This window comes from Prionailurus viverrinus, chromosome C1, assembly GCF_022837055.1.
Source record: "Prionailurus viverrinus isolate Anna chromosome C1, UM_Priviv_1.0, whole genome shotgun sequence".
NCBI classification, from domain to species: domain Eukaryota; kingdom Metazoa; phylum Chordata; class Mammalia; order Carnivora; family Felidae; genus Prionailurus; species Prionailurus viverrinus.
The window spans coordinates 55,957,718-55,979,647 of record NC_062568.1 but is presented as its reverse complement, the minus strand read 5'-3'; the positions used below and the strand labels follow the sequence as shown (position 1 = coordinate 55,979,647).

Here is a 21,930-nt window from a genome sequence, read left to right as displayed (position 1 = left end):
AATATATAGGTAACGGGCACTTCCCATTAAATTGGGGGGAAAGCGGTTAGAATGGGCCCTCTCTGCATGGTACCCTCCTAGAATTATTGTTTAAAGCTCTAACAATGAAGAGGAGCCCCCTGGTGCTTAATCTCACTAAGATTCTGCAGGAGTTTGACATTCTGGGGCTTCCTCTCAAACGAGGTAAAGGGATGTGGTTTAGAATTGGACTCAGAAAGAGGTAGTCTGTTTCCTTGGCCTGCTACCCTTGACCTTCTAGTTCCTCTCTCCTTGTGGTTGTTTTCACCATTCCGTTCTTAAATGCAGGGCTGTATATAACTGACCATGGCACCTGGGCAGGTCCTCTGTGAACCTTCATCCTTCTTGCCCTAAAATTAGGAAATCAAATGAGATCAAGCTGGGCTTCTTGAGCTCCTCCAGGAAACCAGGGCCTGGTGGGGGTTGGTGGGCAGTGGCTATGCCCAGGGGGTACCAGGGCTCAGAGAGAGTATACATGGCAGCCAGCACTGGAGGAAGCAGAAACGGCTTTCTTCACTCGTGAGGGGATGCTCGAGTTGAGTGAAGATATAGGGCAGACGTTCTGCGGGAATGGATGGCATTTGCAGAGCGCAGAGGCACCAGCCTGGTGGAAAGAATGCACCCAGAGGGTTTATCTGGTTGGAGTCTAGGTGGGTGTGGAGGGGGAAGTGACGAATGTACAGGACCAGCTCCAGATGGTGACCTCATATACCACAGTGCCGCCTTATTCAAGGGGGATACGTTCCAAGACCCCCAGCGGATGCCTGGAACCACGGATAGTACCAAACCCTATACATACTGTGTGTTTTCCTATTCCCACTTACCTATGAAGAATTGTCACTTATAAATTAGGCACAGGAAGAGATTAATAACTGATAAAATAGAACAATTATAACAATATACTGAGATAAAAGTTATGTGAATGTGGTCTCTCTTAAGATACTGTACTCCCCCCCCCCTTTGTGTAATGAGGTGAGCTAACGTGTCTGCGTGATAAGATGAAGTGAGGTGAATGATGTAGGCACTGTGATGCTGTTGAGACTGTGTTAGGCTACTCTTGACCTTCTGATTGTAGTTGGAAGGAGGGTAACCTGCTTGCAGATCGCGATTGACCACGGGTAACTGAGGCTGCAGGAAGAGAAACTGCGGATAAGGGGGACTGTTATATAGGAATAGGTGATTCTCCTGTATTTTCTCATCTGTACAAGCAGCCATGTGGAGAATCCAAATTGGGTTGAGTTAAAGGCATTCAAAAACATTAGGGCTATGAGTTCTGCATGTTTAAAACCAGAAACAGAGTTCAGATTTCATTTGACAAGTAGACGTTTCTAAAGCTTTCTCTCAAAACCCATCCAATGGACTTATTTTGGTGTTTGTCCTTTTGGGTGAGTTGTAGTTGAAGGCATTTATGTTACTTAAAGCTATGTTTTGATACCTTGTAGACCCTCTTTTGACTTTCCAAATGTGTGGGCATCTGGGAAAAACGGCTCACTGTGCAAGGTGTTGCTAAGGGTCCCATTTTGAAAGACCCGTTTCCTCTGCAAATGCATTAGTCAGTAGGAATCACTGGACGGGACCACTGACTCCTCTAATAGGTCCAGTTGAGGTGGGGAAGTGGGTCAGTCACCGCATAGGACAGAGCACTCATTCAGTGAGGAGCTCAGGAAATAGTTGCTGAATGAATGAAGGAGCGAACAGAGGATTGAAACTGGCAGCCAGCATTTCCATGTCATTTCACTCAAAGGTTTACAGACAAAACATTTTTGCTTAAAACAGTGTCCCATTAATACAGTCTAACTTTAACATTAAGAAAAAAATTTTTAATGTTTATTTATTTTTGAGAGAGAGACAGAGTGCAAGCAGGGGAGGGGCAGAGAGAGAGGGAGACCCAGAATCTGAGCTGTCAGCATAGAGCATGACGCTGGGCCTGAACCCACGAGCTGTGAGATCATGACCTGAAGTCATACACTTAACATGAGTTGAAGTCATACACTTAACTGATTGAGCCACCCGGGCACCCCTCCCTTTTTTTTTTTTTTTTTTTAGTTTTTAATGTCTCTCTCTCTCTCTCTCTCTCTCTCTCTCTGTGTGTGTATATATATATATATATTTTTAATTTTAAATGTTTATTAGTCTAACTTTTACATTTAAAAATTCACAGTGCAAATGCTTTTTTCAGAAATAAACTAGAGCCCTCAAAGGAGTGTTTGGCTTTCTGGTATTAGGATCTCCCCCATTGTTGGGGTGGCTGAGTGGCTCAGTTGGTTAAACGTCTGACTCTTGGTTTTGGCTCAGGTCATGATCTCATCATGGTTCTTGAGATCGAGCCCTCCATCGGGCTCTGTGCAGACAGTGCAGAGCCTGCTTGGGATTCTCTCTCTTGTCTCTCTCTGCCCCTCCCCTGCTCGTGCTCTCCTGTCTCTCTCAAAATAAATAAATAAACTTAAAAAAAAAAAAAAAAGGGATCTCCCCATTGTCCCCTGCCTTTAGAGGGCTGCTTGTAGAAATGGTTGAAGGTTGAAGGTTTCTCAGATTTTAGATCTGCTGTGTTGAAATTGTTAACAGTGAACTTTTAATTGTGTAAATTACTGTATGAACATGGCTTATGTACGTATGTATGTATTTTGAGATAGAAAGCACGAGTGAGGGAGGGGCAGAGAAAGAGGGAGCAAGAGAGAATCCCAAGCAGGCTCTGCACTGACAGCCCGCAGCCCGATGCCAGGCTCAAACCTACGAACTGTGAGTTTGTGACCTGAGCCAAAGTCAGATGCTTAACCAACTGAGCCACCCAGGCACCCCTTGTTTATTTATTTTTAAGACTTTTTAAGAAAAGTTATTTATTATTTTTTTCTTTTTGAGGGAGAGAGAATCCCCCGATGTGGGGCTTAAACCTCACAAACCATGAGATCTTGACCTGAGACTAAATCAAGAGTCAGATGCTTACCCACCTGAGCCACCCAGGTGCCCCAAACGTGGCTCATTTATTAAAAAAATTGTTGAGTGTCCTTACAGGGTCAGGCACTGAGCTGGATGCTGAGGGGGTGGATGTAGCAGTGAACGGACGAAATGTGGCCCCTGTCCCCATAGATCTGACCCGGAGGTAAGGGAGGTGATCAGTATGCAAGTGGTCACATTACTAAGCATGGTGATTCCTGTGAAGGAGAGGTAAATGGGAACTTACAAGAGGTGACACCTGGCCTCGTCTGGAAGGTATAGGGAGATTTTTAAGCAGAGACCTCAAGTCTGAGTAGGAGGATTCCAGGGAGAGAGAGGAGCATGTGCAAAGGTCCTGAGCCAGGAGACAGCATGTGCTGGAGGGGTTTGAAAGAAGCCCCATCCAGTTAAAGGGTCCAGAGTGAGGGAAGAGTTTAACTCAGACTGTGCTCTTCAGACACACTTAACCTCTGCAAAAATGTTTTGGGTTATCACCAAAATTCTTGGTGATATCATCTTGGTGAAGATGAATAGGGAAGAGGCTATTCAGCTTTCTTGCCATGGTAGAGAGCATAATGCTTATGAAGAAGTCTGTGTCCTAACCCCTCCACTCCCAAACCTGTGAATGTATTAGGTTAAGTGGCAAAGGGGACTAAAAGTTGCAGATTAAGGTTGCTAATCAAATGACTTTACGATTCAGGAGATGATCCTGGATTACCCAGGTGGGCCCAGTGTAATCGGAGGCCTCCTCTTAATGTGGAAGAGGGAGGCAGAAGAGAGATTGGGAGCTGCACATCTCACTTACTGCCAGCCTCGCAGAAGTAAGGGGCCATGAGTGCAGGAATGCGGGCAGCATAAGATGCTGGCTGGAGTGATGAGAGATTCTCCCCTAGAACCTTCGGAAAGCAACTGCCAACACTTCAATTTTCACCTCTGAACTGTGCAACTGTAAGATGCTACATTTGTGTCGTCTTAAGCCACCAAGTTGGTGGTAATTTGTTACAGCAGCCATAGAAAACTAGTACACCTGCCCAACTCCAGGTCTCATTGCACAGATGGCTGTTGCCACCAAGTCACTTGGTGGTAACGACCTCTGACAATCTGTTTGCTCTTCTCAGAGCAGCGGAGAGTGGCTCTTATGCATCCTGTCTTGTGGCAGTTAGCCATGATGCTTCTTCAGTAGATATTGATGGTGCACTGCCACGAGCCAGAGCCTGCCCTAGGAGCTTGGGATAAGTCCGAAGGTTCAGAACAGAAGGATCTGTGCTTTTCTAGAGCTTCAATCCATGTGCCTCACAGCCTGACTTAGACAGAGGGCTGGTGAGGGCAGAGATTTCTAGCTCATGACTGCTGGATAGAACTTTTTGTGAATGCAGAGTTCTCAGATGTATTTTTAAATCTCCAAATGACCAGTCACCAAAATAAGGAAAATTGCTTAAGGTTTCATAAGTTTAATAATACATATACATACATTTTGGTTGAAAAGCCTAACAGGAGGTATTTGTCTGATGATTGATTTTTTTCTAGTTGCAAAGGAGAGAGAAGCAGGCCCTCTCTCCCCTGAAGGAATCTAACTCAGGCAGAGTTGCAGGGTTTAGATAAAAGCTTTAATGCCTTTGCTTCTCTTTACCAGATGGAGAAGAGAGAGGAGGAGGGTCTTTAAAGAGAGGGAAGAACCATTAAAAAAAATGGGGGGGGGGCACCTGGGTGGCTCAGTTGGTTAAGGGTCTGATATGGTCATGATCTCACAGCTTGTGGATTTGAGCCCCGTGTTGGGATCTGCGGGTAGCTCATAGCCTAGAGCCTGCTTTGGATTCTGTGTCTCCCTTTCTCTTCTCTGCTCCTTACCCCTCCCCACTCAGAAATAAGCATTAAAAAAAATTAAAAAAAAAAAAAGAAGGATGAGACGCCTCAGCAATCTGGGCAGGCTACCTGGGTTGCAAGTGGTGGTGCAGGGGTATGGACGTTCCCTGTTGACCACTAGTCCTTGGAAAGCAAGTACCTCTCCCTCCAGCCAGAGGCAGGACAGTGCTTCTATCAGTGGACACCTGGAGAGTCAACCTGGTCGGGGGAGAGAAGCTCTCCTAAGGCCAGTGGAGCTTTGGGGACCAGACAAGCTGTCCCCAGGTAGCCCAGATATATGGGAATTGAACATAGGGCCTCCCAGGCCAGAACATCTCACCAAGTGCTTGTGAAGCCATGGTCAGATCCAACCACACAGCTGGAGTTTTAAGCACAGCATTTTTAAGTTCAAGCCGCTGCATCAGTCCAGTTCTATTGCTGGCACTCTCTCTGAGGCTGGGGTGACTGTATAATTGGTCTACCAAGCTGGGATATTTGTGGGAGTAAGGGGGGGTCCAGGACAACAGGTGTGAAGCAGCAGTGTCCTGGGAAAACCTGGGGATATGGTCAGCCGAGCTAAGTGCTGAAAGCTTTAACCACACTGTGGATAGTCTGCTGACCAAAAATAACTCCATACAACACGGCCTTTGTGTAGACGGGACTACCCCTTCCAGGAGAGAATGCGTGACCCGGAGGTCTTTCCTGAGATGCCTGTCCACAGCACAGGGAGCTCTCCGGCTGGGGGGGTCTTGAAGATTTGTTTTCTATGCACCCTTGAATATAATGAAAGATCTATTTTTTCACCTCCAAATGATTACACCTTCTATGTGAACCCTTATAAAGATGTTCTGTGAGAAGTGCCCTCTTGATTACTTTATTTTGAACAACAAAGTTCTGTTTGTTATAAACACATTAGCCTGAAAGGACCTCAATCAGTTATAATTGTGGATGCGGATAGAGGTTAAATTGGTTTTAAAATATTTTAAATAAATTGCTTTTAAAAAGGAGGCAAAGAAATTTAGCTCCCATTTAGTAATAATTCCTCAGGATTTGACACCATAATTGCAAGTCTTGGATGTTGTTATAAACTTTAAAATGTCCTGGGAATGCTCCTGAAAACTGGGTTAGTCCTGGCTTTCAGAAAGTAATGTCAAAGAAGCATATGGAGTTTGAATAAAATCACTTCATGAAATACAAGTAAAACTATTTTTAGATGTTTAACGTGTTATTTAAAATGTATAAATGATCAGATGTGGTCAATTGACTATCCTCTATATTCATAAAAGCTTACATATACAAATTGGCTAGAAAACCTGTTTTGGATTTTTTTTTTTTTTCCATGCAGGGAGTCTTCTAAGTAGGTACACACAGTATATGAGAGAGGGTAGTAATGATAAAGAGGTGTTATGGGAACAGTTGGGAGAAAGACCTCTGCAGACGGCCAGGAAACAAGGCTGGAATGAAGACCTGATTCCTTCAAGAAACTATTGGATTTTGAGTTAAGGTTGCAGATGGTGGGCTGGGTATACAGGGTTTCCCTCCAGGCTCCTCAAGGCTCCATAATGGGTGAGATTAGGTTACTGAGAGACAGGAAGCAGATGGGCTCTGGCTTATGACTGTGACAAGGGGAGGAACTGCAGTCTGGAGCACGTCACGTGGGAACTGGGGGGTGGGGGGTGGTCCACCTGTGCCGGACCACCCTTGGAATCCTCAGGTAAGGCGGGGACTGGGGAATGAGGTATATATCTGGAAGGGAAGGTCTGTGTGCAGGACCACAGATACCAGATAGCACCATCATTCCCCACTCTGTGCAGAGTATATAGTCTGTTGGCATTTAACACTGTGGCCAGAACGAAAACCAAACCCCATAGCACTCTTTTGGGAGCAGCGGGATGGGATTGTTGACAGGTTTTAAGAGCTTGATTGCAACTCAAAAATAAAAAACAGATTCTTGTAGACAAGGAAGCTATGTGTTACTAAAAACCAAAAACAAAAACAACCCAAAGCTAGGTCTTCTGGTGTGAATGCTGGCACCCCAAGAATTCAAGGCTTCCTCCTCTAGCATTTATTTGAAGAGTGGTTTGTAGTCTGACAGCAGCTCCCCACCCACTCAGCCAATAGTGAATCCTGCAGGCCCCACCCGGGACTCCCTTCAGAATTCCTTCTCAGGGTGAGACCAAGCCAAAAATGGACCTTTTAAGACAACACCAACACATGAGAACCAAGGATCATGAGGCATGTGGTGAGAACATAAAAGGGAATGGCTGCAGTAAACCCAGGAAAACACTGGGAAACAGATAATCCAGGAACAGAATGAGACCTGAGGGGGGAAAAAACCTAGGTAAAATGCTCAGAGTTTTGAGAACATGCTGATCCACAAGTTAATAATAGAGTGCATTGTTCTGTAAAAGGCATGTTCAGAACCAAGTAAGAGCTTTTGGAGATTACAAACATAACTGCTGAAATTCAGGGTTTTCAATAGAACTATTGGAAAATCAAGTTGAAAAGCCTTAGAGAAGGAAGAAAATGAGAGAAAAGATAGACTAATCCAGGAGGCCTAACACCTGACTAGTTAGGAAGTTCCAGAAAGAGCGCAGAAAATAGAACCTGTAAAGTGATAAATGTACTGTACAAGTTTCTTAGAAATTTTTTTTTTAATGTTTATTTATTTTTGAGACAGAGACAGAGTATGAATAGGGGAGGGTCAAAAAGAGAGGGAGACACAGAACGTGAAGCAGGCTCCAGGCTCTGAGCTGTCAGCACAGAGCCCGACGCGGGGATCGAACTCACGGACGGTGAGATCATGACCTGAGCTGAAGTCGGACGCTTAACCGACGGAGCCACCAGGCGTCCCACGAGTTTCTTAGAAATTAATGTTCTAATTCCATGGGTCGAGGCCATGCAGTCAGTGCACAGGTAATGAATAAAGGCTCACGTGCAGATACATGGTGGTGGTTGTATGTTTTGCTGTTGAGAAGGCCCAGGGTAAGTGAAGAACCTAAAAGTTCAAAGAAGTCAAAACTGGACTTCCCTCAGAATTTTCATTGGGTGCTCGAATAACAGCAGTAACATTAAAGTTCTGAAGAAAATGTTTTTCAGCCTAGAAAAAACCAACCAAACTATCAATCAAGGGTAAGAGCAGAATAATGACATTTTTGTATATGGAGGGACTAAGTTTACCTGTCATATACTGTCCTGTAGGATGGTTTTTAAGAAAATAATTAGAATTAGAGGGAAATCTGTTTTCCAAAGCAGATCAGCCCAGGAGGGCAGTCCTAGGGTGACCCAGTACCACAGCCCTGGAATAATCCGTGTAGTGATGGGAGGTCTGAGCCCTCTGAGGAGGAAACCTGAGCAGAGAAGCAATCCTGATTTAATACAAGGTATGACTGGGGGCTTAGAAACGATGGAGGCTAGAAAAAAAGCAAACAAGGTAAGGAAAAGGGCAATGAGAAATGCCAAGAAAAGCAAAAGTCATGGTTCAAATGTGAAGTACACTAAGCCATTGGTAGAATGTAAGAAGTCTATTTGACCTTGGTGCTGGGGACACTTTCCTTTGAGGCCAAGGACTCTGACCCAGGTCCCAGATAGAAGAAAGAGGATAATTTCAGTGTGGTTTGATTCAATGCTGAATATTTACCTGGTTATGTAAAAGAACAGGTGACCGAATTATGGTTACACAAGACAAAATGTAAGTGGTAATATAGTCTGATAATAGTGTAAAAGTTTAGCTAATGGGTGGTAGGACTTGGAAGGGAAAGTTTGGGGGAAAGGGTCAGAATGCTGAAGCCTTCGTCTCCGCAATTTGGGAATGGAGACAGATTTTGTTGAAAGTTGGTGAAGGGAAAATAGAGGGTCAAGTATATTGTGAAAATGTTAAGGGTAACAAATACAAGAACTAAGGTAATATAGTTGCTAAACATAGGAGGGAAAGTGCAGTCCCAAGTAGTGTAAGTTCTTCCCTTTTCATGTTGTGGGGTCAAACAGTTATTGTCCAAAGCTGATAAATCAAGAGATAAAAATATAGGCAGAAGTAATGGAATTATGGAGAAGTAAATACAGACTTTTTTTTTTTTTTTTTTTTTTTTAAAGAGGTATACCTAGAGACTGGGGCTTGGGATGAGTTTGGAATCTGTTGCTTTCCATCATAAGTTCTTTCTGTTTGGTTTCTTGTCATTTGTATTTCACAAAAATTAAAAATTGAGTTTGAGGATGGGTTAAATGCAGAGGTGACACAAATCCACGGTAAGGCTGTCTTCTAATTTTCTAATGCTTAATTTGAAGAAACTAAGAAGGCTGTGTTTTAAATTAGGCAATAATAGTGTCCTTGTTCTAATGAAGCAATATTTCATGTTTCCTGGGACAGAGTTGCATAGCTAGAGGCAGAATCTTTAATCCTCGAGGAAATGAGTTATTGCCAAAAGCAATGAAGCAAAGCTGCTATTGTGCTTAGAGTTTTAAAAGTGTCCCAGTGTTTAGATCTTTTGGTTGAAGTAGTTATACAAAAGTATACCTGCTCTGTTTGGGGGAGAACTTGCGTATATGAAATAAGAGTACTTGAAGTTTGAAATAACCTTGTGGTTAATGGCATGACAGCAGGTCCCGAATCTTTGTGCTAGGACTTCTGATCGGGATTCCAAAAGGACCTTGAATTTTAATACCATACCCTCAGTTTTATGTCATACTTGTGTCATTATTAGCCTTTCATATTGTATTTTACTATTTCAGATTTTCTCATCTTTAAAGAGAATGATGATGTGTTTTTGCAGGTTTTGAATTTTGTGGGTTTTTAAAAAAGTTTTAGTTATGTAAGTAATCTCTGTACCCAATGTGGGGCTCATACTCATGACCCAGAGATCAAGAGTCCCATGCTCTATTGACTGAGCCAGCCAAGTGCCCTGAGTAGTGTATTTAAAATTTTTTTAAAATGTTTATTCATTTTTGAGAGGAGGGGAGGGGCAGAGAGAGAGGGAGACACGGAATCTGAAGCAGCCTCCAGACTCTGAGCTGTCATCCCAGAACCTGAAGCGGGGCTCGAACCCCTGAACATGAGATCATGACCTGAGCCGAAGTTGGACGACGCTTAACTGACGGAGCCACCCAGGTGCCTCTGAGTTTTATATTTTAAATGTGGCTTTCCAATATGTTGGAATCCCAGGGCAGTTTTTATGTGATTGCAGCTTCAAAATAGTAAAGGTGATGTTTCACTAGCCCTGTGGAAAGCAATCTGGGAAGTATTTTTTCCTGTTTCTTTTGGTGCCTAAAACAATCTTAGTTTAAAACTTAGATTCTTGCCCTTCCTTGACAGTTTTTCTTTTGACCTGATATGGGAATAGGCTTCTTAGACCCAGTTCTGTTAGTTTCCACCACTTCCCTTTGAAGGCCATAACTTCTATCCGCTGGCCCCTGCCACTTTGAATATGAATTGTCGCTGCAGGTTTGAATTCCTCCATACATGTGGCTTAGTAATAACAGCAGCTGCTATCACTGCTTCTTAAGAGGAAATGAACTCAACAGACCAGCAGCTACTACCTGAGTCCTAGGAGTCGCTGTGGGTGTCCTGGCTGTGCCCAGAGAATGTGTGCTGCCTACACCGAAGCAGCCTCTAGGGGCGTTGGGGGCAAAGTGAAGAAAACTGGGCTTTGAGCAGAAACTGTGGACTCTGGTGTGACCTCAGGGTTCCTCTACATGAACACCACCCTTTTTGGAGCTGTACCAGTCGGCTAGCTCAGGAGGCCGCTTGTATTTGAATGGCTTATAGGCCAGTGCCCATCCTACAGGACTTAGACGGGACTTGCACCGGGGATGGTATCGTTTGAGTGGACACAGCTCTTTTTGAGTATTTGTTCCTGCCAGACATAGCCTCCACTTATGGGCTGTGACCTCCTGATAAAGGCTGGTTTTGAGCAGAATTAAGAGTTTGCTTATTTCCTGATCAGAGAAGACCGCTTTCACCTTGAGGATTGAGACGCCTGCCAGTTGTTGAATTTGGTTGGGGTTAGTTACTGTGTTTTTCCATCAAGGTGCTTCCTTGCATTTTCTGCGATTCTCATTTTATCCAACTCAATTCCACCTGCCCTTCCCTCCCCCAGCCCAGTCATTGTTTTCCCGAATTTCCGATTAAGTGTGGGCCCAGAGAACCAGGTGCAGCCAGAGCAGGGGCACCCTTCCGCCCCAGTACTTGCTTGCTGTCTGCTCTTCCTCTGACTGGCTGGGGCCCGAGGCTGGAGGGAGTCTGCTGGGGGCTCCAGAGCACTCAGCCTCCCTCCATCCAGGGTGGAATGGGTTCTGAAGTGGGCTCACTGTGCCAGCTGTCCGGGGACCTGGGAGGAAGGACTGTGGTGGGAACGCGTGCAGGCAAAGCCCACCAGGGGGCGACGTGACCCTTAACGTTGTTCTCCAGGAGTCCATTTCTCGTGTTTGCCAACTTCTCTTCTGTGTTTCCTGCCCCTCCCCACACCCTCAGACCTTCTTGCTGTTTCCATTCTTCTGTATGTTGGCTTTCATCTGCGGCAGTTGCCACGAGAGACATGGGTGGGCCCCTCATGCGAGAGGTTGGTGTCTTTAGCACACATGAAATTTTGCTGTCACAGTTGGCAAACTGGAGTGAAAGCCCTCCCATTTCTCACATGCCTGCTAAAGGCTTGTCTTGGCCACTCTGGATAAGGGGGACAAGTGGAAGGTGGAGGTACTGAGGAGGGAGAGGCCCTCCCTTTCTGCCAGGAGAAAGGGGGCTGGGGGAGGTGGCAGGCCTACTCCGGACTGTCCATGTACGTGGAACAGGAAGTCCTCAAGCGCCTATCCTTTGCAGGGCACGGCAGCCTGGGGCTCTGAGGAGCTCCGCGGGTGCGTGTGCCTCTGGCCCTTCACCCCAGAACCCCCAACTCCACTGACCAGCTTGCGCCTCCCCAGCCCCGTCTTGTGGCATCACCGATTCCCACCCCTCCGTTTCCTCTGGCTCCTTCCCCCTGCCCGCGGTCAGCCTCTGCAGGTGACAAGCCCCTCATCTGCATCCCCAGCTCTGCTGTGGTCTGGGTGACCCCCTTCCCCGCAGGCAGGTTTTGGTGCTCCCCCCCCCCGGACCGTGCGCAGGATTACCGGTCCCGCCCTCGCATGGCCTCTGCCTCCCTCTGGTTTAGTACCTGCTTATGAATCTGCCTCCCTCAGGGCCAGAGTTTTTTTTTGGGGGGGTGGGGGGAGGGTGCGAGGGCAACCTGTACTCATTCTAGAAGGTTTTTAAATGTTTGTGGAATGAATAAGTGAATGAGTGAACATGAAATAACAACCCCAGCACCTGCCTTAGCCTCGGGTGTGGATGAGGAGGAGAGGAAGTGGTCAGAGAAGACACTGTAATAACCTTGGAACTCCCCGGCTGCTCTTTATAGCCTTCCCGTTGCAGTTGGTTACCTTTACAGATAACCTCTTCCCAACCTTCACCCCACCCAATTCCAGCAACCCTTTCACTCCGCCTTCCTTCAGCCTTTCCATATTTTGCTTACATCTGTCAGTTGCCAGAGCAATTCTTGTTTCAGTGTTTCATTTGTGTAGGTTTTGCCCTTTCAGCAAAGTTGTAAATGCTTGAAAATCCTGGGTTTTATTTCCTAGGAAGCATCTAACAGGAATGGGAAAAAACATTGCTCCAAAGTAATTTTTTTGTCTTGTCTATATCTGTGTATCTATATAGATATATGCTTATACCTGTATCTAGCTGTGAGAACTTAGGGGCAGACTGCTTACCCTCCTTGCAAAGGCCTCTGTCTTCTGTTCTGTAAAATTAGGGAGCTAGATGCTTTCTGGTGCCTCCAGTGCTCACATCCTGTGATTCAGCGCTGTTGACCCCAGCGCCTTGCTAGTCCCACCCAGTCCCTGGGTCAGGGTTCCATCCCCATCCTGCCAGGTAATTGAGCTTGCTCACTGACAGTCGAGGCCAGCTCACCTCTCAGTTATTTGTCAGAGCTCCTGGGATCTGGGACAACATTCATGGAATATGTATGTGGGGCAGTCCCTGTGGCCATTGGTCTTGCCTCGACTCTCTGCCAGAAACTTCCAGGCACTAAGGACCCTGCCTTTGTCCTGCTAAGTCTCCATTCCAGTTCTGTGTTTTGGTGTATGCTGTTCATCCCTTCAAATGTAGGACGGGGTTCGAGGTGGAAGCTCACTGTGCCTGTTGTCCAAGGTTCCGGGAGGAAAGACAACGCTAGGGGCGTGTGTTCCTGCATGAGCCAGCTCTCATTCTGTGACACCTGGCTGCACTCGCCCTCCCTGGACAAAGTCTGGCCCCTCCATTTTTGAGTGCATTTCCTTCTGTTGCACCTGCTGCATTGTATTGGTTTAAATTTTTTGTTGTTGTTTTTGTTAAATCCTTTATTGGGATCATAGAGACAGGTGGTAGAGACTTTTGTTTGTAGGTGGGTTTTTTTTTATTTTTAATTTTTATTTATTTATTTTTAATTTTTATTTTGCATCTGAGTTTTGTGGGTTTCTTAAAGGCCAGGAGTGGCCTATTTTCTGCTTGGGGGTTGTTTGTTCACTTTTGTGTGTCTAGCCCTCTCCCCCAGCTCCAGCCTTGCTTCTCTCTGTCCAGTCAGGTGTGTTCCTTCTCTCTCTCTATTCCTAGCTGTTCCATGAGTCAGTCAGACCCAAAGATGGTGAGTAAAGAGCATTAGCAACAGGAACCCTGCAGAAAGACAGTAGGACTCTAGAGATCCCTCCTGGCTGTGACACTGAGACTTTAAGGATTGTGGGTTGGGGATAAGGCCCCTTCTTACAGGAGCTAACAACACTGGGGTGGGAGGGAAGAAGAAGGAGCATTACAATACCTAGTATGTAGGTGGCACTGCCCAGACCCTGCCTGTGGTCTCTGTGCCAGGCTGATAGGAGGAATGTGGAGGACCCTGTTGGATTCAAGAGTGCCAAAAGCAAGAAGTGATGCAGAAAGGCAGAGAAGGGGACGGAGGGAAATAAATTCAGGCCGGTTGTAACTTGGGCGAGCTTAGGATCTAAATCAGTATTGTTACAAGATAAGCTGAAGCCTATTTTAAAAACTTCGAGTTTATTTGAGCAAAAATCAATGGGAATCTGGCAGCAGCAAGTTGGAAGTGGTTAGGAGTGCTCTGCCAACAGGAACCAGGGGAAAGACCTACTCACAGGGAGTAAAGAATCAAAGAAAAATTATTTAATCAGCTGTAGCTTAAAGCCTGACTGGCTGTTTGTGATCGGTTGTCCTTAGGTTTGATTTGATAACCTTGAGGCATTTATAGGCTTAGATATTTTTTGCTTACATAGGCTGCCACGTCATTAGAGCCACATCAGCCTAATGGCCTCCCTGTTTCATTAATTTAGCCAGTATGTATACTGAAGATTCAGGGTACCATTAAAATTACCTTTGAAAAATACCTCAGGAAGGCACAGTGTTAGAAATTGACACATTATTGCTTGTTAAGTTTAATGGGACCATTTCCGCCCCCCCCCCCCCCCCCCCCCCGCCGTGTGGGAACATTTGTCTGTTAAGTTCCATATGTCCTTGATTTAGGTTTAGGGGTCATGTTCTATCTATGAAAAGTGTGTCTTTTAAAACACGAGAATCCTACTCAGCAGAGAGGTGCTGATACTATGACAGATGGCTGATACTTTTCGCCTTGTTTGAACAACCCCTCTTCTGAGGCTTGACTTGGCTAGTTGTGCATGTGTGTGTTGCATGAGCCGGTCACGGGACTCGACCTTCACTCTCCCCAGCGCCCAAGCCAGCAGGGCATCTGGGAACTCTTGACAAAGAATGATTTCCCACATCTCTTGGTTCTGACTGATTGAAATGTTAAGTGTGTTTTAAACTCCAATCCCCCAATTCTCTCTTTTGTCAACAGGTTGCTCGTAGGGGCCCCGCGGGCCGTGGCCCTTCCACTGCAGAGGGCCAACAGAACAGGAGGCTTGTACAGCTGCGACATCACCTCCCGGGGGCCTTGCACACGGATTGAATTTGATAATGATGGTGTGTTCTGTACTGTGTCCACTTGGCCAGCTCGCCCGTATCCCACTTGCCCTTTCCATGAGGGGGGAGGGAGGTCCAAGTATTCTTGGAGAGAGGGCCTGTTTTCATTACATGTCTTGAATTGTTTGGTGGGATGCTTGAAATTGCTGCCCTTCCTAATCCTGCTCTCTAAACTGATATGGTGTATTGATGTCGCCACCTAGTGATGTGTTGAGGTTCTACAGGAGGCTGTTAAAACTGAATTCACAGCGGCAAGAAAATTGGGCATCGCTTGTACTTAGCTGCCAAAAGTTCTCGCTTGCTGTTAAACTATGTGGGAGAAAGTCTGTTTTAAGTATCAGCTCTCTCTGAAATGAAAACTGACCATCGTGGATAATTTTTCCCTGCTGGCTCAGACCGGCTTGTTTTGTGAGGCCTCGATGCTGAGCAGAGCAGTTAGTGTACTAAGAAGGCTCAAGCGACCTGGATTTGACATACTTGGTCTAAGTTGATTTGCAGATTCACGTTTAGGTGCTTCTCTTGATTTTACATATTTTAGAAATAACGTTTGTTTTTTTGTTTTTGTTTTTTTGCTGATTAGCAAATGATACATGTTAATTGTGGGAAACTTGTAAAAAAAAAAAAAGACACCAACCTGTATAAAGAATAAACCAAAAACCCGTGGGTAATTTAGACTTAATCACCCTTTAACATTTTGGCTTCTGTCTACTTAAAGTGACTTAGTGTTTGCATTTTTGTAATGATTCAAGATTAAAAATCATACCTGCCTTCTCATTGAGGAAGGCAGCAATTTGGAGACAGGGTCACACAGTAGGTTTAGATTGATACTGAAATGAACATACATGATGGTGTTTGTGATATCTCTCTTTCCTGGGGGGAGGGACTAAAAATATATCTATTTTCCTTTTTGACATTGATAGATAATAAAGTGAATCTGAGGCCTTGCTTCCTATCTCTAATGAAGAGAATGATTCATGCTGTTATGTAACAAATTTGATACTATGTAGAGAACTGCCCATTTTGTGTTAGTTTGGATGATAGCTGGAGTTTGGAAACTGGATTTCTACATCACTGCTTTTTTAAATATATCTTTGCTTTAAGTGGCATACGGGGGAGGGCTACTTCTTAGCCTTATAATTTTCAAATGCCTTTCTGTACTCAGGACCCTAGGTGTCAGAGAGGATGTAGGGCTACCAAATAGAGCTATATATTTTATTTAAGAATTTTACAGAAGATTCTTACCAATAACCACTTACCCATTTTCTTAAAATGAGAAATAATTTTTCTGAATTGAGTACATGAATTTACTAAGTAGCAAGACTCAGAATCTGGGCAATTTAGAAACCGTCTTGTATTGTGTTCATCTCTTGTTTATTGACTGCTCCAGTCACTTTGAAGGTCCTAACTGTGTTATCTCACCTGCGCTGCTTTCCACAGCTGACCCTTCATCAGAAAGCAAGGAAGATCAATGGATGGGGGTCACCGTCCAGAGCCAAGGTCCAGGGGGCAAAGTTGTGGTAAGTGTAGAGAAGCGTGTTCATTCCACAATGTCTGAGTGCCTGTTACGTGCCAGCATGAGACGTACAGTAGTGAACAAGACTGGCAGAGCCCCTGCCCACACAGAGTTGTACCTTCTAGAAGATTGACTGCTTTAAAGCAGGCATTGGTGTCAAGAAGAAATCAAGGCATTGTTTTTCCTGTGATTTCTGATGGTCCTTAAAACACAAAACTAGACATGGTTTCTGTCTCAGGAACTATGTGTCTTTTTCAGAGGAGTTGTTAAAAATGTGGGAATGGGGCGCCTGGGTAGCTCAGTCGGTTGAGCGTTCAACTTCAGCTCAGGTCACGATCTCACGGTTTGTGAGTTTGAGCCCCGCGTCAGGCTCTGGACTGATGGCTCAGAGCCTGGAGCCTGCTTCCGATTCTGTGTCTCCCTCTCTCTCTGCCCCTCCCCCATTCATGCTCTGTCTCTCTCTGTCTCAAAAATAAACATTAAAAAAAAAAAATTTAAAAAAAAATGTGGGAATGGTCACGGAAAGTAAGATCAGATAATTTAAAACTTCCTGGTTGTTTATTCTGACAAGTCAAGTACAAATGTAGTGAAGAAAAGAGGTTTGTTAGGTGGCTTTGTGAGATGGCCTTGGTGGTGCCTTCCAGGCTAGCTTATGACCATCCTTGCGTGTCTGTTTCAAAATCTGGTTGCTGTAACAAATTTATACAGGGTTTTGAAAAAAAAAATGAGAATTTTACTGAACACTAAGTTTTGATATCTAAGGGATCCTTACAGGAAATCAACTTGGATATTGTAAAGTCTATTCATCCTCTGTTACGTGGAGGGTAGCCATGAATATCTTGTAAAATTATAGGGATTATTTCATCTTTTCTGGCAGTATAATTCTCTCTGCCTTTTAAAATAAACTTAACCTCAGACCTTAGAGTATAAGTTAGGAGTGATTATGAGGAAATAGTGTGGGTAAAAGGGAAATGTTTTTGTCTTAGCTGTGTTTGCCTTATCCCTATGAAAATACGTCTGATTTCCCTCCTCTGGAATGTAATTACATATTTTCACAAACACACTGATGTGAAATTTCATACGGCCATTAAAGCCAATTAAATTAAGAAAATGAAATAAGATATTTCCCATTGTTTATGTGACAGGTAAATTTACAAATAAATTGCCTGTGGATTACAGATTGGCATTCAGTATTTGGACTGGAGCGTTATTCTCCAGGTGAGAAGAAGACAGGAGTCCTAGTTCCTATGTGCTAGATAACGGTCTTCTTAGTGCCACGTGGGGGAACAATTGCTGGTTTGGGATCCAGGCCCAGGACGAGGACATGTTTCACATCCCATTTAGAATTTATCCCTCTTTATTACAAATCGATAAAATTGTCCATAATAAACCTAAGTTTTGTGGAAATGAATGGGCAGCTTCATTCCATCTGTTTGCAGACATGCGCTCACCGATATGAAAAAAGGCAACACGTCAATACAAAGCAGGAATCCCGCGACATCTTTGGAAGGTGTTACGTCCTGAGTCAGAATCTCAGGATTGAGGATGACATGGATGGAGGAGACTGGAGTTTCTGCGATGGCCGATTGAGAGGCCATGAAAAATTTGGTTCTTGCCAGCAAGGAGTTGCAGCTACTTTCACGAAAGACTTTCATTACATTGTGTTTGGAGCCCCAGGCACTTACAACTGGAAAGGTAGGACATGTACTTATAGCAATAGAGATTAGACTGACTACGTAAGTTCTCCTATATGCACCATGATGGAGAACATTTTAAATTGAAACCAAATGTGTTACAAGACACTTGTGTATTATAGAAGTAAGGTAGGATCTTATAATCTCTCAATTATGTGATTTCAGAAACAGTGGTGGAAATGTTTGAAGGTATTTTTTTCCTTCTCTCAGCAATTTATATTAATACAAGTAGTTAGCCTTTTTCTGTAAGAATATAATAATTAACATTAGTGGGTTTTTTCTGTTTGTGTTTTCCTGTTTCTTGAAGGTGAAAGTTTTATGTTTTAATGTTAGTAAACATTGCATTTTAAGGTTGTGATCTGAAAACAAAATAATTGGTGTCCTATATACGTAACAGTGTATTAATACAGATATATCTTTCTTTATATATTAAAAGGCTGTGTTTTACTAATAAAGCAGAAAAGTTAGGAGGGTAGATGAACTAGGGGAATTTTGAGATGATGATTTTAGATAGTTTACAGGAAAGTTGTTTAGTGGTATCGTTTAATGATGATTGTGATACAGGTAAAAGGAGACGGAGGGAGGGAAGGGAGAATGGTCCTCAGTTTTGACTGGATGAACCTGGTCAGCTCCTATATAAAGTTTAACTTCTCTGAAGAAATTAGGCAGGCATGGAAAACCAGTATGTTACAAAGGACAATTAACTCTAATGCATAATGAAGAAAAATGTATATGATTTAGACATAAGACTTCTTTTTATTAAAATAAATCCTATGTTATAACATTTTCACTAAGTTAGGAAACACTTAGGAGATGTGTTTTAAAAGCCTCCCAAGTTTGAATTCCTTTCTAAAAAATAATTTTTTTAGATGTTTTTATTTATTTTTGAGAGAGAGACAATGTGTGAGCTGGGCAGAGGCAGAGAGAGAGGAAGACACAGAATCTGAAGCAGGCTCCAGGCTCTGAGCTGTCAACACAGAACCTGATGCAGGACTCATACTCATGAACCTCGAGATCATGACCTGAGCCAAAGTCAGATGCTTAACCGATAGAACCACCCAGATGCCACCCCCCCTCCCCCTGCTCCCTGCTCAAGTTCGAATTCCTATTAGAAATAATCCTCGAGGACACCTTCCTCTTTATATCATCCATGTTAACCTTTGGGAGTAATCTCCTTTGGCCTCCCCAACCCCAACATGACGGTATTTGTAAGGTTATACTGACCTAATGAAAATAACACATTGAATTTAGAAATAGTTCTATTGTAGCAAGAAGAGATGCCATACAAAAACACCCACCAATTATGTGTGTGTGTGTGTGTGTATATCTATGCATATATATATATATGTGTGTGTATATATATATATATATATACACATATATATATTTATGGGAAACATGTCTTATATGCTTTATAAACCCTGACTTAAAACGTTATTTTTTATTTAATTTTAGAGCACACGCGAGCAGGGGAGGGGCAGAGCGAGAGAGGGAGAATCTCAAGGAGCCTTCACGTTCAGCACAGAGCCTGATGAGGGGCTTGATCCTACGACCCTGGGATCATGACCCGAGCCAAAATCAAGAGTCAGATGCTCAATTGACTGAGCCATCCAGGTGGCCTGAAATGTTACCATTTTTAAAAAGTCATGTAATAGGTTTACTATATGAAATCTTCTTAATTCTTAATTGCTAATTGTGAAAATTTTAGAAAGATGAAATCCAGTCTCCTCCATCACATGAAAGTGATTTGGAGAAAGAATCAAAACATTTCACTTTTACACTATAGTAAAGTAGGTAAATTGGTATAGGATTGCTACATCAGGCTCCTATAGCTTTTAAAAAGTTATTTTCTGTAGGTTTAGTTAAGTAAACATTCCATTTTCCATCTAGTTGGTGGCATTATAAAGATAATTCCTAAAAATGCATGGTGCATTTTTTTTAATAACTAGAACAATTTCTTTGAAAAAATTCACACGAACATGATTTTTTAAACTTTAATAACCTCAAAAGCCCCCTTTCCTTTGCCTTTTCTTCCTCTAGACTTTTCTTCCTATACTGACAGTGATAACACGAGGCATGTTTATTAGGAACCATCTCTTTGATTTTGTTTTCATCTTCATTGTTTTTTTGTTGTTGTTTTTTTTGTTTTTTTTTTTGTTTTTGCCATTTCATTCCTGTAGGCATTGTTCGCGTAGAGCAAAAGAATAACACTTTTTTTGACATGAACATCTTTGAAGATGGGCCTTACGAAGTTGGTGGAGAGACTGACCATGACGAAAGTCTAGTTCCTGTTCCTGCTAACAGTTACTTAGGTAGGAACAAGCGTAGCTTGGCGTGCCTGTCTTTTCAGATGCCTCAGTGTGACAGCGCCCTCCCTGGACCTGGACTTGGAGGCTGAGGACGGGCCAGGCGGGACCAGGGGCCTGTGGCTGCTCTGATGGGCAGTCGGGTTTAAGCTTTGGTGATCCTGAGGTAACCTGACTGGTGCCTGGGACCCTTCCCTTCTGACCTGGGCTCCCTCAAGATGGGAAACCTCTTGCATTCAAGCCCATCTCTTGGGCTAGCATCGGCCTCTGTAACCTGAAACAGGCTGTTTATGCAGCGGGGAAAAAAAAATGCATGGATGTTAGCAGTCAGCTGAGCCGTATCCTCTTTCTAGAGATACTCTTGAGAGCTCCGTTTATGAAGTTACTCTGCAGTGGCGGGTCAAAACCTCCGCGTCCTTCCTTTGTGACTGTCGATCTTCCAGGGTTGGCCCGGCTTCTGGATCGGGGCCCCCATGTCACGGGGCCCCTGGCGGGTGGCACGGCAGCTTTCCAGCGGAAGCTGGGCAGGACTGCTGGAGGACACCCAGATCGTGTCTAAATGCCAGTTCCCTAACTCCTCAGGCTTGTCTGCATTACTAATGGGCGTCCTAAATCATTCGTGTGCATTATGGTAATTACACAAAGGCTTTTAAAAGCTTTAATTCTTGGTATGAGTTGACATAAAGAATAATTACTGCACATTTCTTGAAAAAAATGTAAAAAAATCTCCTAAACCTAAATAGTAACCTATTTTTTTTTAAAGTCCCCCTGTGCTAGAGATGTTACTGGAACAATGGAAGATAAGTCAACACAAAGAATAGTTGTTATCAATGTGTTAGTAAACAGATTCTTAAGATGGCCTAATTATGTACATATACATGAATGATCCTGTTAATTTAGGGGAAAAAAACAACCTTTCAGACATTCCCTCCTGCCCCCAAATTAAAAATTTGATGTGAAAGCATACAAGAGAGCAGAGCAAAATTAAATTTATCACTTGTTAAGTGTGGGTCATGTGCTCTAAGTCATGTGGTATATTTACTACTTTACAGGTCTTACTTGACCTTCCCAAAAACATTATAAAATAAGTATGATTATCCCTCTTTTGATGATGAAAAAAGTGTATCTTAGGAAGATTAATTTCTTAGTCGAAGGTCATACAGTTACTGATCCCTCAGCCTAGGAGAGAAAGTTTCATGGAAGTGACAGGGTCAGGGTGGGAAGCGGCTGGATTGCATGAGTGCCACCACGTCCATGGCTTCGCAGGACAGGAAAGGATGCAGGTGCCAGCAGTTTGCAGTCTCAATATTAAATACGGTTTTTCGGGATAAATACTGTCAACAAACCCATATTTTATTCGAATATATGTGCTGTCCAATCAAGCGTGTTACTTAGGGGTTATTTGTGATGAGACGTACTTAATTTTAATTTTTTAATGTTTATTTTTGAGAGAGAGAGAAGTATTTAATTGTAAATGAAAATTTGACTTCATGGTCAAGAAACCAGTGGTCTAGTCTTGAAGATAGATGCCCATGGATTTTGTAAACATAGATGCTATTGGAGCATCTGAAAGGATTCAGCACTTTTTATTAAGCCCATTTGCCACTTTGATGAATGGATTTCCTCCAATGTGGG

General features: G+C 43.6%; 1 protein-coding gene across 5 annotated transcripts in view; it reads left to right on the top strand.

Annotated features, from left to right (window-relative positions):
• Positions 1 to 21,930, top strand: part of ITGA6 (integrin subunit alpha 6) — a 77,143-nt gene that overhangs the window by 23,017 nt on the left and 32,196 nt on the right. For all 5 annotated transcript variants that reach the window (XM_047869164.1, XM_047869169.1, XM_047869165.1 and 2 more), the window contains exons 2-5: positions 14,658 to 14,782; positions 16,220 to 16,299; positions 17,735 to 17,990; positions 20,170 to 20,301. In XM_047869164.1, the coding sequence (XP_047725120.1) occupies positions 14,658 to 14,782; positions 16,220 to 16,299; positions 17,735 to 17,990; positions 20,170 to 20,301 (593 nt within the window). The remainder of the gene's footprint in view (positions 1 to 14,657; positions 14,783 to 16,219; positions 16,300 to 17,734; positions 17,991 to 20,169; positions 20,302 to 21,930) is intronic.